The sequence below is a fragment of the Esox lucius genome, chromosome 7 (assembly GCF_011004845.1).
Source record: "Esox lucius isolate fEsoLuc1 chromosome 7, fEsoLuc1.pri, whole genome shotgun sequence".
NCBI lineage: Eukaryota > Metazoa > Chordata > Actinopteri > Esociformes > Esocidae > Esox > Esox lucius.
The window spans coordinates 12,570,322-12,589,753 of NC_047575.1; the positions used below are offsets into that span (position 1 = coordinate 12,570,322).

Here is a 19,432-nt window from a genome sequence, read left to right on the forward strand (position 1 = left end):
GAGGAAAATGGGGGTGAGACACCACCTACAACAATGACATGCATGGAGATTTCCAAGGTGACCTCCAGAACGTTTGTGTTGATTATTGGAACATGCATTCTATTGCTTTCTAAGTTAATCATACTCAAAACCTCAAGCTGCAGGGTTATTTCTCCATTGGCCTGCTTGAATTACATAACTCTTAAACAAAAACACAGATGACATTGAAAAGACCTCTGGTAATGTTTACAAATAAGTGTTGTTTTTCACCATCTCACCCATTGGCTGGGAACACCAGCCATGTGTCTAGGGATACTCAGATGTATTGAGGGGATGGAAAGGCCTGTTTGGGTCAGATTGTCCATGCAAGCTTCTTCAGCCCTTCCCTGAGTTTGAACCTCTGCCAGGGTGGAGTAGGGGCTGAGGTTGGCATGCACAGGAAAACAATTTGAACCTGAGAGATGATGTATGTCTGAGGACACTGGAAGGGCTTTAAGTGGTAATCATACAGTAGATTCAGTTTACAGAATTACATGTGTCTATATCTCCATCTGCTGGACATTTGGTATATCACTAGAAGTAGTAATTAAATCTTTTAATAGCAATAATGGAGTGTAAATGACTGTCATATTTTCTGAGAAAAATAAAATGTGATTTAATCATATTTCTTGCCTGAAATTGCATAGTCCTTAAATGCAATGCTGGCCATTCTAATCTGGCCTACACTATTAAAGATCAGTTGGTTTGTTTTTCTAACTTTGATTAATGTGGTAATGTGGCAGCAACTGTATAGAGATCCTGTTAAATTACAAATAGTAATGTAATGTTGTCCCTCCCTTCACTTCTTGTACACACAAAGAAACATGCATGTTGGTATTTTCATCATTGTGGAGAGCCATAATCCATGTTTCATATCCTCTAGCCCTGAATATAACCATAATCCTAACCATGAACTAAATCCAATGTCTTTAACCTAACCTTTATGCCTTCACATAATTTAGCCCTAACCCTAAACTGACCACAATTCTAACACTACCTAAAGGTTTAAACTAAACCTTAATAGCCTAACAGTTATACCTACAGTAAACATGGCCTTAATTGCTCAATTAACTTGGTCCAAACCCTAACAGGTAATGCCTTAACCTAAATACCCAAAGGTAAGTTTAACCTGAACCTTAACACTCAAAAATAAGTAAAAGTAACCCTTACCTTAATAACCTAAACTTTATGCATATATATTAATCTGGCCATAATCCTAACCCTAACAGGTAAGGCCTAAACCTACAAGTAACCCCAATACTAATATTTAGCCCTATTGTACATTCTACCCTGAACCTAACCCCTAAGATGGAGGTCAATTTTTTCCAGTGAGGACCTGCCAAAAAAAACGTCTGTTCTTGAGGTTTTATCATCTTTGTAGGGCTTTCATGACACGCACGCGCACACACAGAGCTGTTGCGCAGGCGCTAATCATCCACGGCGAAAGCAAACCAACATGGCGGCTGTTGTTGAAAATGTTGTCAAACTGTAAGTACTGCTCTTTTCCACCTAGCTAGGTAACGTTAGCTAAAGTACGCAAATTTGTTTTACCTTTTAAATACGACAAAGGTAGTTCGTAACACGAACCTATACATGTATATGTTTTGTAAATTGTCGAAGATGTTCGGCAAAGGTATCGACTAACTCAGTTATTAAACTGAGTTAAGCTCTGTTGTACGAAATGGCTAGCCATCTAGCAAGCTGTGAGTGTCAGTCAATGTGTCAGCACTCAGCAGGTCAACTAGCTAGCTAACGTTAGCTACCGCCGGTATGTCAAGTTGTGTTTAAAGAAGTTATTAATAAACACATTAACATAAACCAAGTCACATCATTGTATAACCAGAAATGTGCCATAGTTAGCAAATTAACACGATCATATGTAGCTTACGTTTAGTATGATTGTAGCTAAGTTGCCTAGCATGTCACCGTCCCTATTTTCCTTTTTAGCCGTATATTTAAATGTACATTGTAAGAAGTCGGATTAACTACATAAAGAAAGCTGCGGTTGTCTATTTGGCAACTTGGTGGTTAGAAAACGTGACTTGGCTAGCTAGCTGCAGACAGTGCTGATGCTGTTGTACTGCAGTTTAGTTAGGCCTACTACTGTAGTTAGGAATTAGCCAGGCACGGTTTGGTTTAAAAGTAATTAACCTATTCGCTGGCACTACAGTGCAGATGCGGTTCTGGCCTACTTTCATTGGGGCTTGCATGTGAAGTTTTCCAACAGGATATTGCGTGACAAAAATGCATTAATCATTCATTCCTACCAATTTAAATATACTTTCCCTTAATATGCAATGCAACCAATGTCGTTTCAAACACCAGAATCGTTGTTACAAAAGGCTGTTGGATTTAATATGTATTCAACATGATTTTAGACAAAGCTTTTAATGCACTATCCACAAAACATTTTTGGACACGCCTACTCATTCAAGGGTATTTATTTTAGCAATTTTTCATATTGTAGAATAATAGGGATGACATAAGAACTATCAAATAACCCACTGAATCATGTAGTAACCAAAAAGTGTTAAACCGGTCAAAGTACATTTAATATTGTAGATTTTGTGTGTCCATGCTTTGCCTTGATGACAGGTTTGTGCACACTTGACATTCTCTCAACCAACAGTCTTTAAGGACTGAGCTCTGATGGACTGCAGAGTTAAGGAAAAGCAGTCAAACTCATCCTAAACCATCACAATTGGGTTGAAAGGTCAGGTGACTTTGAAAGCCTCGTCATCTTATGCTACACCGTCACTCTCCTCCTTGGTCAAATAGTCCTTACACAGCCTGGAGGTGTTTTGGGTCATTGTTCTGTTGAAAAACAAAAGATAGTCCCGCTAAGCTCAAACCAGATGGCATGGTGTATCACTGCAGAATGCTGTGGGAGCCATGTTGGTTGGGTGAGTCTTGAATTCTAAATGAATCACTGACAATGTCACCGGCAAAGTACTCCCACACCATGAAACCTCCTCCAACATGCTTTACGGTGGGAACAGCACGTGGAGATCATCCGTTCCCTGAGTCAGTGCCTCAGAAAGCGACGTTGGTCGGAAACAGAAATCTCAAATTTGGACTCATCAGACCAAAGGTCAGATCTCCCCTGGTCTTATGTCCATTTCTTGTATTTCTTGACCCTAGCAAGACTTGTCTTCTTATTGGTGTCCCTCAGAAGTGGTTTCATTGCAACAATTTGACCATAAAGGCCTGATTTACATACTGTAGTCTCCTCTAAACAGTTGAGATGCCTTACTTATTTCTTATTTCTGAGGCTGTTAACTTTAATAAGCCTATCCTCTGTAGCATTCCTTTCCTGTGGTGGTCCTCATGTAAGTATTTTTTCTCATAGTGTTTGATGTTTTTTGCGACTGCGCTTGAAGAAACTTTCAACGTTTTAGAAGTTTTCCAAATTGACTGACCTTCATGTCTTAAAGTAGTGACGGACTGTCGTTTCTCTTCGCTTAAAGCATGGCTACTTTCAAGAATCTAAAATATAAATGTAATTTTGTTTTATCATTTTCTTTAGTTACTACATGATTCCATATGTGTGATTTCCTAGTTTTTATGTTTATACTATTATTCTAACATTTTGAATACTGTAAAAATGAAGAAATACCCTTAAATTAGTAGGTGTGTCCCCGCTTTTAGCTGGTACTGTAGGTAAAAATAAGTTTTACTCAAACTGATTTGTGTTGAAAACATGAGCCAGCAGGGCCTGTGCACCCTACCACGCAGACCGCTGTTGCCAAGCCAACAAAAGAGCACCTGCTGGCACATTCTCAACCGTCACTGATTCCAGAGACACAATGACAGTATGCTTGCTGCTACTCCGAGGTGCAAGCATTAAAGGGACAAAAAGCTTTTAAGCTGCGGCTGTGATAAAGGCTTTGAAGTTTTAATTATTTTAAGCCTCTTAAAAGCACAGTAGAATTCAGAAATTTGCCTTAGACAGATGATAGGACCCAGATGATAGGTAGGCTACTACCTACCCCCTATGGTAACAACTCATGCTGTCAGCTGTTGAGGTGATACGTGTGTCGTTCATCTTGCAGTTTATGCCAGCAGTGTGTTTCTTGGTGCTAACTTGTCCCTGACTTCTCCTCTGTGTGGCTCAAGGCTGGGGGAGCAGTACTACAGAGATGCCATGGAGCAGTGCCATAACTATAATGCCCGGCTATGTGCTGAAAGGAGCGTTCGGATGCCCTTCCTGGACTCTCAGACTGGAGTGGCACAGAGCAACTGTTACATTTGGATGGAGAAGAGACACAGAGGACCAGGTTAGAAATACAGTATACATACTACACATGAATTGAAGTCTCAAAGGATTTTACAGTTGAGATCACAGCTTCCAGTAGGGGGGTTGTATCATCACATCCTCCGGTAGGGGGCTTTATCATCACATCTTCCAGGAGTGGGCTACATTGTCACATCCTCCAGTAGGGGGCTTTATCGTCGCGTCCTCCAGTAGGGGCTTTATCATCACATCTTCCAGGAGTGGGCTACATTGTCACGTCTTCCAGTAGGGGCTTTATCGTCCCGTCCTCCAGTAGGGGCTTTATCGTCGTGTCCTCCGGTAGGGGGCTTTATCGTCGTGTCCTCCGGTAGGGGGCTTTATCGTCGTGTCCTCCGGTAGGGGGCTTTATCGTCCCGTCCTCCAGTAGGGGCTTTATCGTCGTGTCCTCCGGTAGGGGGCTTTATCGTCGTGTCCTCCGGTAGGGGGCTTTATCGTCGTGTCCTCCGGTAGGGGGCTTTGTCGTCCCGTCCTCCGGTAGGGGGCTTTATCGTCCCGTCCTCCGGTAGGGGGCTTTATCGTCCCGTCCTCCGGTAGGGGGCTTTATCGTCCCGTCCTCCGGTAGGGGGCTTTATCGTCCCGTCCTCCGGTAGGGGGCTTTATCGTCGTGTCCTCCGGTAGGGGGCTTTATCGTCGTGTCCTCCGGTAGGGGGCTTTATCGTCCCGTCCTCCGGTAGGGGCTTTATCGTCCCGTCCTCCGGTAGGGGCTTTATCGTCCCGTCCTCCGGTAGGGGCTTTATCGTCCCGTCCTCCGGTAGGGGCTTTATCGTCCCGTCTTCCGGTAGGGGGCTTTGTCGTCGTGTCCTCCGGTAGGGGGCTTTGTCGTCGCGTCCTCCGGTAGGGGGCTTTGTCGTCGCGTCCTCCGGTAGGGGGCTTTGTCGTCGCGTCCTCCGGTAGGGGGCTTTGTCGTCGCGTCCTCCGGTAGGGGGCTTTGTCGTCGCGTCCTCCGGTAGGGGGCTTTGTCGTCGCGTCCTCCGGTAGGGGGCTTTGTCGTCGCGTCCTCCGGTAGGGGGCTTTGTCGTCGCGTCCTCCGGTAGGGGGCTTTGTCGTCGCGTCCTCCGGTAGGGGGCTTTATCGTCCCGTCCTCCGGTAGGGGGCTTTATCGTCCCGTCCTCCGGTAGGGGGCTTTATCGTCGCGTCCTCCGGTAGGGGGCTTTATCGTCGCGTCCTCCGGTAGGGGGCTTTGTCGTCGCGTCCTCCGGTAGGGGGCTTTGTCGTCGTGTCCTCCGGTTTTGTCGTCACACTGTTAAATAGTAGGCTACATAAATTTATAGTTAGTGATTCAGCAAATATTAGGCATATTTCACAATTGTATTGAGTATTATTAAGCTGGTATTGGTATAACACAGGGTTGTCCAAACTATTCCACGGAGGACCGTGTGTCTGCAGGTTTTCACTATCTCCTTGTACTTGATTGACTAATGAGGTTGATAATTGGTTAGTTTCTACCCTCACCTGGTTGTTTAGGTGTGAAATGGGAACCAATTTATAGGAAAAAACAAAAACCTGCAGACACATGGTCCTCCGTGGAATGGTTTGGACACCCCTGGTATAACATTCTGGTTATTATGAAGGACTTAAAAGGTCTTTATTTCAACTTGATGGATTGGATACCCTGCTTTTATATATGGACTGACCATTACTTATGCCTGTTTTCAATAGATGCAGTCTAGACTGCATTTAGTTCAGGTACTTTCTCATGTCCTTGTATGTTATTGACCACCCTTTTTGTCCACTCTCAGGCATGGCTCCGGGCCAGCTGTACACCTACCCATCCCGCAGGTGGAGGAAGAAACGCAGAGCCCACCCTCCAGAGGACCCCCGTCTCATCTTCCCTCCTTTAAAGTCCGGTACGTCCAGATCATGGAATGCCGCTTTGCTTAAAAACACTCCTGTATGCATGTCCTTCTGTGCTTGTCCTTCAGTCATTTGGTCGTTTTGTCTGTAGAGCTGGACCTGGGGTTGAAGAAAGACTCCCTGTCCTCCGACGGTAGCAGTCTGGAGGCCCTGCTGAAGGGGGAACCCCTGGACAAACGGGCTCCTGAGCTTCGTGGGCCTGAGGAGGAACCCAGCCTGGCTGACTACACTAGTGTGGTCCCCCCGGTGACGCGTGTCAGGAAGGTAACGCCCACTTCTGGTCAGGGTGTGTCATGCCTGGGTGGTCCATCGCTCCTCCTCCATCGCTAACCTAGTTCTGTCATGGCAGAGAGTCCTCGAGCCAGATGACTTCCTGGATGACTTGGAGGACGAAGACTATGAGGAAGACACCCCGAAAAGAAGAGGCAAAGGCAAGGGAAAGGTGAGAGTCGTCAGGAACCAACGTTGCTTTCGGTAACGCCAAAGCTCGTTGTCCGGAGCAGAGGATGTGCCCAGTGCGGCCGACATTATCTCGGCAGCGGCGGTATTGGGGATGTGTTTGACGCTGTGCCTGTCCTCAGGGTCGCGGAGTGAGCAGCGCCAAAAAGAAGCTCGACGCTGCAGCAGCTGCGCTGGAGGACAAGGACAGGCCTTACGCCTGTGACAGTGAGTTCCAGGGGTGTGCAGCGCCGTCCGGGAGGGGCACAGACCCTCTCCACTGCCTTAATGGGAAGCAGTCATGTAGAGTCCTCCTGAACATGTCTTGTGCTGCAGCTGAACCTCGGGTCGATGGCTGGTGTCTTTCTGATCCTCGTCGTCGTTCTCTGAGTCTCTCTGCCTTTGCTTTCTTTCTCTCCCTTTTCTTTCTTCTCTCTTTCAGACACTTTCAAACAAAAGCATATTTCAAAACCTTCTGAACGAGGTATATTTCTCTCTCGCTCCTTTTTCCTCTGCATCCAGTCCCGTCTGCTTCCTGCCCGTGTGTCTTTCTGTGTGTGTATGTGAGCTAACAGCTTAGAGGTTAATTGAGCCCAAGGACTAAGCTTTATGTGGCTGCCTCCCCCTCATCCACTGAATGGTTTTCATTATCAAGATGCAGTTCAACAGACTTACATTCAACTTGATATCCTGGAGGGTGGAAATGCAATTTCTTTTTTTTATTTCCATCTCACAGTTTAAAGGACAATTTCACTTTTTTATATATATTTTTATATTAAAGCTAGTTTTATTTAGCCTGAAAAATATGTTTAGCTTTGTCGTGTTGATCTGTAAGGGTATCTAGCAAATTATTTAGATCAATCTAACCAAGTATTTAATGTGAGCATGCTAGCATGGTACTATTTCTATAGATTTTTAGCTTTGGTTTTTCAAAGTTAGCTGACTTTAATGGCAGTTTATTTAACTTTATTGAGGAGAACCATGAACTACAGTTTTTCTTGGCCCATAGACTTATTTCAGGAAGAGCAAGCAATTAATATCATGTGGAAGAAAAACAAGTAAAATTCTCCTTTAATTAGCTTTGTACATTTGTATAATTTTCTATTAAATGCCACCTTTTTGTCTTAAATGTCCCTTAGGCTGCTTAACAGTATTTGTTTTCTGGGATCTGTTTGCTCTGAATTGATCCCTATGTTATTTCCCACACACTATAGCCAATGAGCTGTAGGCTATATATGTTTGTTATTATTTGGCTTTGTGTCTTGTCTCTTGCTCATTTGCATTCCTTAACTTTTTTTTTTGTCTTAAGTCATCAGCATCCAGTCCTGTCAAGTCCCTCACTTGTTCCTTTAGAGTGAAATAGTGCCTCTGCTTTTGTTTTGAACCACCAGCTTTGGGTGTACTGAATCTGTCAGGGCTGGGTGCCAGGCAGGGAACTCAGTAATCTGCTGAAGAAACATGATGGAATGCTACTGTGCATGGGAGTGAATGAATGGCTGTGTAGGTGAGGGATTAAGACAGTGTTTGAAAGAGAGGGAAGAGGAGTGTTTGGTCTGTGCTGGTCCTTATGATAGATCCCCCACAGGCCCCCTGAGGCCAGTCAACATACTGACACATTTTTTCCACTACTTAGACAATCCTCCACAAATCCATCTAGACTGCTTGTAAACCAGGCTATTAGGCTAGTCTAAACTCAAACAGTACCCAGACTTGTAGTCCCGCTCAGGAGGTCATCAGAATTCTTTATTAAAGTTATTAGTACTCATCTGCCAATACAATTCCCAGACCTGGGACTGACCCTCTACCGCTCTAGCTGAAATTAAATAGCACAATTGTCATTCAAGTCTGCGGATGTCTCCTGGCTCAAGCTCTTGAGTGGAAATGGAAGAGTCTGGAAAATGAGTCGTTCATCTTCCAAGTAGAGCCAGCGCAGACTATGGATGATAGGTTTGAGAGGGTAGGTGAGGTGAACAGCCCGGTGGTGGATGTGCTGAAACTTGTGGACCTAGTGGGAGCAGAGACCAAACATCTCCCTAGTCCAGACCAGGGTACAGGCAGGCTTGAATATGCGTTAGTACGGTTGACCTGAGCCACATACAGTGGGACCCTGCAACATGTCGTCTGAAGGCTGCCTGACTGTTCACCTGTGTTGTTTTCACACGTGTTGTGCTTGGGGGTTTCTCTGGCAGTCTGTGGGAAGCGTTACAAGAACCGTCCGGGCCTGAGTTACCACTACACCCACTCCCACCTGGCTGAGGAGGAGGGTGAGGACAAGGAAGAGCTGGAGATCCCCCCGCCGACCCCACCCCAGCCCGAGGAGACCAAGAGTAAGTCACCGGTGACCCGGGCTGGTCCGTCACAGGTCATGGGGTCGCTGCTCCGTCGAATGGCGCTGGATCTGTGTGCCGTTCCCTGGCTAATCAGTAAACGTCCGCTGATCTGTCTCTCCCCCACAGCGCCCAAGAAAGGTCCGGATGGTTTGGCCATACCCAATAACTACTGCGACTTCTGTCTGGGAGACTCCGCCCTAAACCAGAAGACGGGCCTGTCAGAGGAGCTGCAGTCCTGTTCGGACTGCGGACGTTCAGGTAGCCCGGTTCTGGTTGCGTGACCATGGGAAAGGGCGCGGGCGTTCAGGTAGCCTGGTTCTGGTTGCGTGACCATGGGAAAGGGCGCGGGCGTTCAGGTAGCCCGGTTCTGGTTGCGTGACCATGGGAAAGGGCGCGGGCGTTCAGGTAGGCCGGTTCTAGTTGCGTGACCATGGTAAAAGGCGCGCGTTCTGGTTGCGTGACCATGGGAAAGGGCGCGGGCGTTCCGGTTGCGTGACCATGGGAAAGGGCGCGGGCGTTCCGGTTGCGTGACCATGGGAAAGGGCGCGGGCGTTCCGGTTGCGTGACCATGGGAAAGGGCGCGGGCGTTCCGGTTGCGTGACCATGGGAAAGGGCGCTGGCGTTCAGGTAGCCCGGTTCTGGTTGTGTGACCATGGGAAAGGGCGCTGGCGTTCAGGTAGCCCGGTTCTGGTTGCGTGTCCATGGGAAAGGGCGCGGGCGTTCAGGTAGGCCGGTTCTAGTTGCGTGACCATGGTAAAGGGCGCGGCGTTCTGGTTGCGTGACCATGGGAAAGGGCGCGGGCGTTCCGGTTGCGTGACCATGGGAAAGGGCGCGGGCGTTCCGGTAGGCCGGTTCTAGTTGCGTGACCATGGGAAAGGGCGCGGGCGTTCAGGTAGGCCGGTTCTAGTTGCGTGACCATGGTAAAGGGCGCTGGCGTTCAGGTAGCCCGGTTCTGGTTGCGTGACCATGGGAAAGGGCGCGGGCGTTCAGGTAACCCGGTTCCGGTAGCCCGGTTCTGGTTGCGTGACCATGGGAAAGGGCGCAGGCGTTCCGGTAGCCCGGTTCTGGTTGCGTAACCATGGGAAAGGGCGCTGGCGTTCAGGTTGCCCGGTTCTGGTAGCCCGGTTCTGGTTGCGTGACCATGGGAAAGGGCGCAGGCGTTCCGGTAGCCCGGTTCTGGTTGCGTAACCATGGGAAAGGGCGCTGGCGTTCAGGTAGCCCGGTTCTGGTTGCGTTACCATGGGAAAGGGCGCGGGCGTTCAGGTAGCCCGGTTCTGGTTGCGTGACCATGGGAAAGGGCGCGGGCGTTCAGGTAGGCCGGTTCTAGTTGCGTGACCATGGGAAAGGGCGCGGCGTTCCGGTTGCGTGACCATGGGAAAGGGCGCGGGCGTTCCGGTAGCCCGGTTCTGGTTGCGTGACCATGGGAAAGGGCGCTGGCGTTCAGGTAGCCCGGTTCTGGTTGCGTGACCATGGGAAAGGGCGCTGGCGTTCAGGTAGCCCGGTTCTGGTTGCGTGACCAAGGGAAAGGGCGCGGGCGTTCAGGTAGCCCGGTTCTGGTTGCGTGACCAAGGGAAAGGGCGCTGGCGTTCAGGTAGCCCGGTTCTGGTTGCGTGACCATGGTAAAGGGCGCGGGCGTTCCGGTAGTCCGGTTCTGGTTGCGTGACCATGGTAAAGGGCGCGGGCGTTCCGGTAGCCCGGTTCTGGTTGCGTGACCATGGCAAAGGGCGCGGGCGTTCAGGTAGCCCGGTTCTGGTTGCGTGACCATGGCAAAGGGCGCGGGCGTTCAGGTAGCCCGGTTCTGGTTGCGTGACCATGGGAAAGGGCGCTGGCGTTCAGGTAGCCCGGTTCTGGTTGCGTGACCAAGGGAAAGGGCGCGGGCGTTCCGGTAGCCCGGTTCTGGTTGCGTGACCATGGGAAAGGGCGCGGGCGTTCAGGTAGGCCGGTTCTAGTTGCGTGACCATGGTAAAGGGCGCGGCGTTCTGGTTGCGTGACCATGTGAAAGGGCGCGGGCGTTCCAGTAGCCCGGTTCTGGTTGCGTGACCATGGGAAAGGGCACGGGCGTTCAGGTAGCCGGTTCTGGTTGCGTGACCATGGGAAAGGGCGCGGGCGTTCCGGTAGCCCGGTTCTGGTTGCGTGACCATGGGAAAGGGCGCGGGCGTTCAGGTAGGCCGGTTCTAGTTGCGTGACCATGGTAAAGGGCGCGGCGTTCTGGTTGCGTGACCATGTGAAAGGGCGCGGGCGTTCCAGTAGCCCGGTTCTGGTTGCGTGACCATGGGAAAGGGCACGGGCGTTCAGGTAGCCGGTTCTGGTTGCGTGACCATGGGAAAGGGCGCGGGCGTTCAGGTAGCCCGGTTTCAGTTGCGTGACCATGGGAAAGGGCGCGGGCGTTCAGGTAGCCCAGTTCTTGTTGCGTGACCATGGGAAAGGGCGCTGGCGTTCAGGTAGCCCGGTTCTGGTTGCGTGACCATGGTAAAGGGCGCGGGCGTTCCGGTAGCCCGGTCCTGGTTGCGTGACCATGGGAAAGGGCGCTGGCGTTCAGGTAGCCCGGTTCTGGTTGCGTGACCATGGGAAAGGGCGCTGGCGTTCAGGTAGCCCGGTTCTGGTTGCGTGACCAAGGGAAAGGGCGCGGGCGTTCAGGTAGCCCGGTTCTGGTTGCGTGACCAAGGGAAAGGGCGCTGGCGTTCAGGTAGCCCGGTTCTGGTTGCGTGACCATGGTAAAGGGCGCGGGCGTTCCGGTAGCCCGGTTCTGGTTGCGTGACCATGGTAAAGGGCGCGGGCGTTCCGGTAGCCCGGTTCTGGTTGCGTGACCATGGCAAAGGGCGCGGGCGTTCCGGTAGCCCGGTTCTGGTTGCGTGACCATGGCAAAGGGCGCGGGCGTTCCGGTAGCCCGGTTCTGGTTGCGTGACCATGGCAAAGGGCGCGGGCATTCAGGTAGCCCGGTTCTGGTTGCGTGACCATGGGAAAGGGCGCTGGCGTTCAGGTAGCCCGGTTCTGGTTGCGTGACCAAGGGAAAGGGCGCGGGCGTTCCGGTAGCCCGGTTCTGGTTGCGTGACCATGGGAAAGGGCGCGGGCGTTCAGGTAGCCCGGTTCTGGTTGCGTGACCATGGGAAAGGGCGTTCAGGTAGCCCGGTTCTGGGTGCGGGCTCTAGACGTTAGCGTTGAATGTGCGTGATGGCCTAGCTACAGAGACCAGTAGTAATGACAGTGACAGACAGGGTTTTGCCCGTGAGACCCATTCTCTGTGTCCGACCCAGGCCACCCGTCCTGCCTGCAGTTCACCCCAGTGATGATGGCCGCCGTGAAGACCTACCGCTGGCAGTGCATCGAGTGCAAGTGCTGCAACCACTGTGGCACCTCGGAAAACGACGTGAGTTTGCCCCCCCACAGCGCGACGCACAGTTCCAATATGACATGGACACAGTGTAACCCGCCCGTGTCTCCCGTCCAGGACCAGCTGCTGTTCTGTGACGACTGTGATCGAGGCTACCACATGTACTGCCTCAACCCACCCATGGCTGAACCCCCAGAAGGTAAGAAGGGCATGAGTTCTGTTCCACCACGGAGCCTGCATGGTGCCTGTTCACAGCCCCCCATTTGGCTGTCTAATACAGGAGGTTTGAGTCAACGGCTCATGACATTTTGGTGGGGAGTGTTATTTTTTCACTCTGTAAGGAGATGGATTTATTTGAGCATATTTGGCAGAGCACAGCATTGAGGCAGAGCACAGCATTGAGGCAGAGCTCTCAGGCAGCGTAGCCAGACAATTATGGCACAGCCGAGTGTTGAACTGATGAATCACCACTTCATCAGGTCGCTAGCGTTCAAATGTCTGCTCTGTGCCAAGTATTGGAGCGCAATACCGCCCCTCCCTCTAAGACCCAGCGACTTCAGCGGGGCTAATCGCCTAATGTGGATCCGTGGACGACGGAGGATATTCATAGCGCTGTGAGTCTCTGGGTCATTAACCGCTCTGTCCCCTCCAACAGGGAGCTGGAGTTGCCATCTGTGTCTGGAACTGTTGAAAGACAAAGCGTCCATATACCAGAGCCCTAACGCCCCTCCATCATGATGGAGCCCCAGCCCCGACCGCAACAGCCCCTCCACCCAAAGGCTCTCCCTGATTGGTCAGCAGGGAGGACGAGGTGGACAGATGACTTGGGAAAAGGGAAGCGTACGTTAGCAGGCCCCCGCTGAACCCAGCCTCTGGTTCTTATATGACTGTTACACAGTTACAAGTGTCCCCCATAGGCTTTTGTTTTCAACTATTTGTCTATATATACATCTATATCAAAATCAATGTGTCAAACAGCTTCTACCAGCCAAAACACCTAAACACAAATACACAAACTCTCATACACATATGCACACGACTTGGCCTACTTTTATTCAGCAAAATAAACATTTTGCCCTAGAGAGAAATAGTTGAAATCAATTAGCATGCCAATGCTTGTTCATTAAAATGAAAAAATGTTTAAGGTTTTGTATATTTATATATTTGTATAGCATATAATGGTGTGAATTATTTAAAAGCAGCAGTGATAAAAGAGGTTGGTCCTGTAATGATCTGCGAGTGCCCATCTTCAATCTGAATGAATAATCCTCAGCTCTTGATGCGAAGGCAACACAGTTGGGAAAAGCTTGGGGCCGAACAATGAAGTTACCTAGTCCATTGGTAGGCAACACCGCTCCACCGATGCTGCTGTATGGAGAAGCAGCAGTAGTTCTGACCCGGACCCCTTTTTAGCCCTTGTTCTTGTGTTAAAAACAGACAGCTACCAGGTGCTCTGTGTTTCCCCTCTTCATACGGGTTCTGAAGTCTCGTCCCACCTGACCCTAACCTTCTCCACTGGGGCCTGAAATAGCTCCCGACTGGCATGATCTATAGCCACGCTCCCATTTGTCCATAACCACAGGGGGGCAGTAATGAGCAACGCAAGTGGTACTGGGACTGTGGGGAAATGGGAGAATGTGATAGGGAGGATGAAGAACCTTCCGAGGGTCTAGTCACAGTAGTGTTAGCACAAGCTGTCATGTGACCCGGCACTGGCTTCACTGCAGTGTGTTCCTTAGAGGAAAGATTCACTGACATTGTCATATATTCGTCGAATTCTATATTACTCAACATAGACACTAAGGGATTCTGAGGTGAAGGCACTTTTCTGAATAATTTGCATGTCTGAATTCTTCTCTTTGTCTCATAGAAAGGGAAAAACTGTTTTCCACCTATTATCTTTATGCGCTTTTCCCCTAGCTGGCTACAGTGTTCCCCACGTCTAGCTAGGGTTACAATTTCTTTACTCGGCTAGTGAAATTTATTTTAAAAACACAAAATACATTAACAGGCATGGTCCAGAGGCTTTGGACTTTGCATTCTCGTTCTCTGCAGACAGTCATCAGCTGATTGTGTGCCCTCACACTCACGGTGTGCTACTAGTATACTCCAGTGAAGGCTGGTCCAAGATGAGGGCAGTCGTTTCATAGAACGTAGCTATATTGTAATGTTATATCAATAGCCAACTAACAAATATTACAGCATTAAACAAGTATTTCTCCTTTCCATTTCTAGAAGTTTATTTAGAGGCAGTTGCCATTTGGAATATTACAGTTTTGGTTAAGTTTCTTTAATATTAATCAATGATATTTACTCAGTTGATGTAAAAAAAAAAAAAAAGTTTTGGGACTTTGTGATTGTGATTGAATGTTTCCTTTATGGTACAAGGTTTTGTCTTTTTTCCAGGAAAATAAAATATTTGGCACTGACTGTATTTGGTCCTCTTTTCTGTTAAAGACGTTGGCATTCAGGATCTCTAAATCACTCTTGTATCAGTGATGGAAATCACTGTGTCCAGTAAAACAAAACAATGAAAATGAGTTGTGTACCTTTATATTGCGAAGTGCAAGGCCTGTTCTTAGTGATGATCAGATTTTACATGAAGGCACATGGAACAATTCCTAACCCTACCGTTTCAATAAACATGTCATACACAGAAGCCGCTTCCTCAGGGCTCTGGACACAAGTCAAAGTGGGGCAGACCAACTCCTCCAACTGAAGGGGAGTGTTAGGAAGGCTTTATCTTTGGCATCTCATTGTTTTCCTGTTGTTTCTGTTTGGTTTCTAATCTAACAGTCCAAAAAAAAAGCACATCCTTCACCTTTTAAAAAGAAAAAACACATCTTTGCAAGTGCTTGCATACATGGACTGTGTGTTGGCAGGGCAGATCTGACTCTTCTTAAGCCAGAGGCAGTACCTAGCTCTGAAAAGGATCAGACATTGCTGCTGGTCTTGTTTTTCTGGAAGGAGGCTTGGTTGCCACGACGAGTCCGTCCCCAGGTCCTCCCTCCCGGGCGGCAGAGCAGCAGTGCCTTGAAGGTGACTCTGAAGTGCTTGTTGCACAGGGCATAACACACTGGGTTCACTGTGCTGTTGATGTAGCACAGCCAGTAGCCCAGCTGCCACAGTTTCTCAGGCACACAGTAGGATATGGAAACCAGCACCATGATGTTGTAGGGTGTCCAGGTCAGGATGAAGGCCAGCAGGATGGCACTTAAGGTCTTGGCAGCCTTCTTCTCTCTGATGATCCTGTTCCTCTTCGCTTTGGGCTGCTTGTGGCATCCGGAGTTGGAGAATTTGGTGCCCCTTAGGGAAAACTGCCTGCCCTGTGAGCCAGCGGCAGAGTCCTCTGCCCCGGATGTCAGGGGTTTGCTGGCCTCGCCGGTGTCGCTACCACGGGCGTCTCTGAGTGAGACCGTGGCTATACAGCCGGTCGCTGCGTTTTCCCGCTGCCGATGGGGCTCAGGTTCTTCCTCTGAAGAGGAGAGGGAGACGGTCGGCTCCTCGTCTAGGTTACAGCTGCTGTCCCTAAAGGCCGTCTGGGTGGGGGCCAACGACAATGTCGCTGTTCTCCTCCCGCTGCTCTGTTTGCACTCATCTCTCGCCGAATGGCAGACCTGTGACCCCTCGCTGCTCTGCTCCTTGCCAACGGGCACCTCTCTGGAGCTGCTGTCACTGCTCTTGGTGCTGCTGGTGTAGACAGGCCTTCCCCCAGAGCCCTGGGAGACCCCTTCACTTCTCACGATGCCCAGCAGCCCCTTAAGCCCCTGGGCTCGCTTCTCAATCTCCCAGTAGATTTTCCAGTACAGGATGACCATGATGGTGACCGGGAGGTAGAAGGCAGCGATGGCTGTGCCGTATGTGAGAGCAGCCTCGGTCATGAACGGTATAGAGCAGTCATGCGCGTCCTGTGAGGCCCTGCCCATTACGTGGGGCCAGAACAGGATGGCTGGACCCCACAGGATGAACGACACGGCCCAGGCCAGGCCGATGGCGACTGCTGCCCGGCGCGTGGTCCGCTTGGCCCGGTAGGTGAGAGGTCTGGTGACGGAGTAGAAGCGGTCAAAGCTGATGACCAGTAGGTTCATGACAGACGCGTTGCTGGCCACGTAGTCCACAGCCAACCAGACATCACAAGCCAGGCTGCCCAGGGTCCAGCGTCCCATGATGATGTAAACGGCGTAGAGGTTCATAGACACTGCTCCCAGGATTAGGTCGGCCACTGCCAGGCTCAGCAGGAAGTAGTTGCTGACAGTGCGTAGCTGGCTGTTCACCCGGAAGGAGATCATCACCAGCAGGTTGCCTATGATAGTGACCAAAGAAAGAGGCCCTGTGATGAGGACGATCACAACCACCTCCCATATCTCATGGCCCCCCAGTGGATCTGCGGTCTTATTGGTCTGGGAGACGCAGGAGTTGTTCATCTTCCACAGACCGACGCTGAGTGAAGTGATGGAACATTCATTCTTCATAAAAGGGAATCGCTGATGCTGATATCTGGCATGTAGTTACCATCTCTGGGCCCACTGGAGAATAAGAGAACAGCTGAACATTCAGGATCTTAATCATGTTTTAACAAACATTACTATACAAATTTTGTCGATAATTTAGCTGGTCCGGTGATGTGCAGAGAAACGTCATCCTAGTAGACACTGCTTTCATATCTCTAGTAAGGGCAATTGGTAAGATATTCATAAAGCCCTCAGTTTACCCACCATGTTTAATGTCCTGCCTGTCTGTTGACTCTCACTGACTAGGTGACAAGCTGTAACTAAGATACACGTATTTTTCATAACAGTTGGGGCTTGATGAATGTATTGCTATTAAAAGAAACTAAAGGAATTGAATGATCTTTAACAAAAGCGCAAAAGCTTCCTAACTTTATCGCCAAGTAAAATCTGCCATGATACCATAGATTTTTAATCCAAAAGGCCACATCCACGTTTCTGTGAAAACAATTGCACAGTAATTCACACTCGTGCAATTTCTTTAGGTGCAATAATTGTCTCGGGTTCTAGATTTTTTTACTCACAACTCAAGTCCTATAGCAAAAATTTATTTTCCGTGTTAATGTATATTCACCTGCACACCCTGCACACTCTGTATTATATAATACTAGATATTCTGTAGGGCGTTCAAACTTCGTCTGAACGCTCTACATTTTAATTTAATGTTCACTTCCTTGTTAACGTTTTTTTTTATTCCACTTTTTCCATCACTGTTTTTTGTTGTACACTTGTGTCTTTTGACACACATGCATTTATTATTGCGTACTTATTCGTAAAATAGAAGATATAGATTCAAAGGGAGATTCATGCGTAATGAATGAATCGTGTACGGGTCTATTAACATCAATAATGTAACATCAATAATGTTAATAGCCCCGTACAAAAATAATTAGGTGAAATTGAAAATGTACATACGTTATTTAATTAAACAGTGCAAGTGGTGACAAATGTAATTCTAACTACGTGGTTAAATTAATTTACAAGTTACAGTGCTCGTGGGACTGGTAATTCGGATCATCCACGTAGAGTAAAATCGATATTCAGAAATCTACCGCTTTAATTATGCAATCGTAATCCTTGTAATTAAACGCATGGTCGACTTCTGCCACAATAATTAATATAATTTACGACACTGTTTTAAACACCTGTTTATTTTAGGCCTACATGCATCAACACTTACCAATTGCCTTGGATGGTGTCCATATGCGCATAATAAAAGAAGCTCATCCATGTATAGAAGTCGTACAGTAAGAAAATGTACTGTTCATAGATCATCCAATGAGAGAAACTTCACTACTGGTGTTTCTTTTGGTCAAACTTTCTGTAGTGTCCGCTGTTCGTGAGTGTATTTGATTTTATTATCCATATTAATTATTACTCCTCATATGGCTTGGTCGTAAGATTGCACACGGTGTGTTCTTAAGAGTAGAAAAAGCAATCGGAGCGGATCAAATGAAACCAGAGGCTCCTGCCATAACACGTGTAAATAATGTCATGCAGGCTACTGTACAAAGTCAAGCAACTGACGCCCAACTAACACCTACCCAATCATTTCCTTCAACTTATTTCCTGTATATTGACTTTCAGATAAACATTTCTTGATATGGCAGTATGGAGTTAATAAAACTATAATATTCTGGTATTTTGAATGCTTTACTGGACAAGTCAGACGGGAGAGAGCAGTAGACCCTATTCGAACCTACAGTGGGGAGAACAAGTATTTGATACACTGCCGGGTTTGCAGGTCTTCCCACTTACAAAGCATGTAGAAGTCTGTATTTTTTTTTTATCATAGGTACACTTCAACTGTGAGTGACGGAATTTAAAACAAAAATCCAGAAAATCACATTGTATGATTTTTAAGTAATGAATTTGCATATTATTGCATGACATAAGTATTTGATACATCAGAAAAGCAGAACTTAATATTTGGTACAGAAAACTTTGCTTGCAATTACAGAGATCATACGTTTCCTGTAGTTCTTGACCAGGTTTGCACACACTGCAGCAGGGATTTTGGCCCACTCCTCCATACAGACCTTCTCCAGATCCTTCAGGTTTTGGGGCTGTTGCTGGGCAATAAAGACTTTCAGCTCCCTCCAAAGATTTTCGATTGGGTTTAGGTCTGGAGACTGGCTAGGCCACTCCAGGACCTCGAGATGCTTCTTACGGAGCCACTCCTTAGTTGCCCTGGCTCTGTGTTTTGGGTCGTTGTCATGCTGGAAGACCCAGCCATGACCAATCTTCAATGCTCTTACTGAGGGAAGGAGGTTGTTGGCCAAGATCTTGCGATACATGGCCCCATCCATCCTCCCCTCAATACAGTGCAGTCGTCCTGTCCCCTTTGCAGAAAGGCATCCCCAAAGAATGATTTTTCCACCTCCATACTTCACGGTTGGGATGGTGTTCTTGGGGTTGTACTCATCCTTCTTCTTCCTCCAAACACGGCGAGTGGAGTTTAGACCAAAAAGCTCTATTTTTTTCTCATCAGACCACACAACCTTCTCACATTCCTCCTCTAGATCATCCAGATGGTCATTGGCAAACTTCAGATGGGCCTGGACATGCACTGGCTTGAGCAGGGGGACCTTGCGTGCACTGCAGGATTTTAATCCATGACAGCGTAGTGTGTTACTAATGGTTTTCTTTGAGACTGTGG

The 19,432-nt window shown here is 48.5% G+C and overlaps 2 protein-coding genes across 5 annotated transcripts; one reads left to right on the top strand and one right to left on the bottom strand.

Annotated features, from left to right (window-relative positions):
- Nucleotides 1-1,420: 1,420 nt before the first annotated feature.
- Nucleotides 1,421-14,695, top strand: dpf2 (D4, zinc and double PHD fingers family 2). Of its 4 annotated transcripts, XM_013134357.3 has the most exons (12): nt 1,421-1,506; nt 4,135-4,295; nt 6,052-6,159; nt 6,258-6,430; nt 6,516-6,608; nt 6,748-6,832; nt 7,047-7,088; nt 8,794-8,931; nt 9,061-9,192; nt 12,189-12,301; nt 12,383-12,464; nt 12,921-14,695. In XM_013134357.3, the coding sequence occupies exons 1-12, from the start codon at nt 1,475-1,477 to the stop codon at nt 13,001-13,003; spliced, it is 1,242 nt and encodes a 413-aa protein (XP_012989811.1). In that variant the 5' UTR covers nt 1,421-1,474; the 3' UTR covers nt 13,004-14,695. The 4 variants fall into 4 exon arrangements, with proteins under 4 accessions (XP_012989811.1, XP_019904044.1, XP_019904045.1 ...); XM_020048485.2 differs by having other exon boundaries at nt 12,189-12,464; XM_013134358.3 differs by lacking the exon at nt 7,047-7,088 and having other exon boundaries at nt 1,475-1,506.
- Nucleotides 14,696-14,798: 103 nt separating this feature from the next.
- Nucleotides 14,799-18,100, bottom strand: chrm1b (cholinergic receptor, muscarinic 1b). Its single transcript, XM_010870596.4, has 2 exons — nt 17,954-18,100; nt 14,799-16,791 (listed from the first exon to the last, which is right to left on the bottom strand). The coding sequence occupies exon 2, from the start codon at nt 16,735-16,737 to the stop codon at nt 15,199-15,201; it is 1,539 nt and encodes a 512-aa protein (XP_010868898.3). The 5' UTR covers nt 16,738-16,791; nt 17,954-18,100; the 3' UTR covers nt 14,799-15,198.
- Between the last annotated feature and the right edge of the window lie 1,332 nt (nt 18,101-19,432).

Coding starts and splice junctions, on each gene's coding strand:
- chrm1b (XM_010870596.4), bottom strand. CDS start 16,737: ATGAAGAATGAATGTTCCATCACTTCACTCAGCGTCGGTCTGTGGAAG.
- dpf2 (XM_020048485.2), top strand. CDS start 1,475: ATGGCGGCTGTTGTTGAAAATGTTGTCAAACT. Junction 6,431..6,515: donor CGGTGACGCGTGTCAGGAAG/GTAACGCCCACT, acceptor CTGTCATGGCAG/AGAGTCCTCGAGCCAGATGA. Junction 6,609..6,747: donor GAGGCAAAGGCAAGGGAAAG/GTGAGAGTCGTC, acceptor GCCTGTCCTCAG/GGTCGCGGAGTGAGCAGCGC.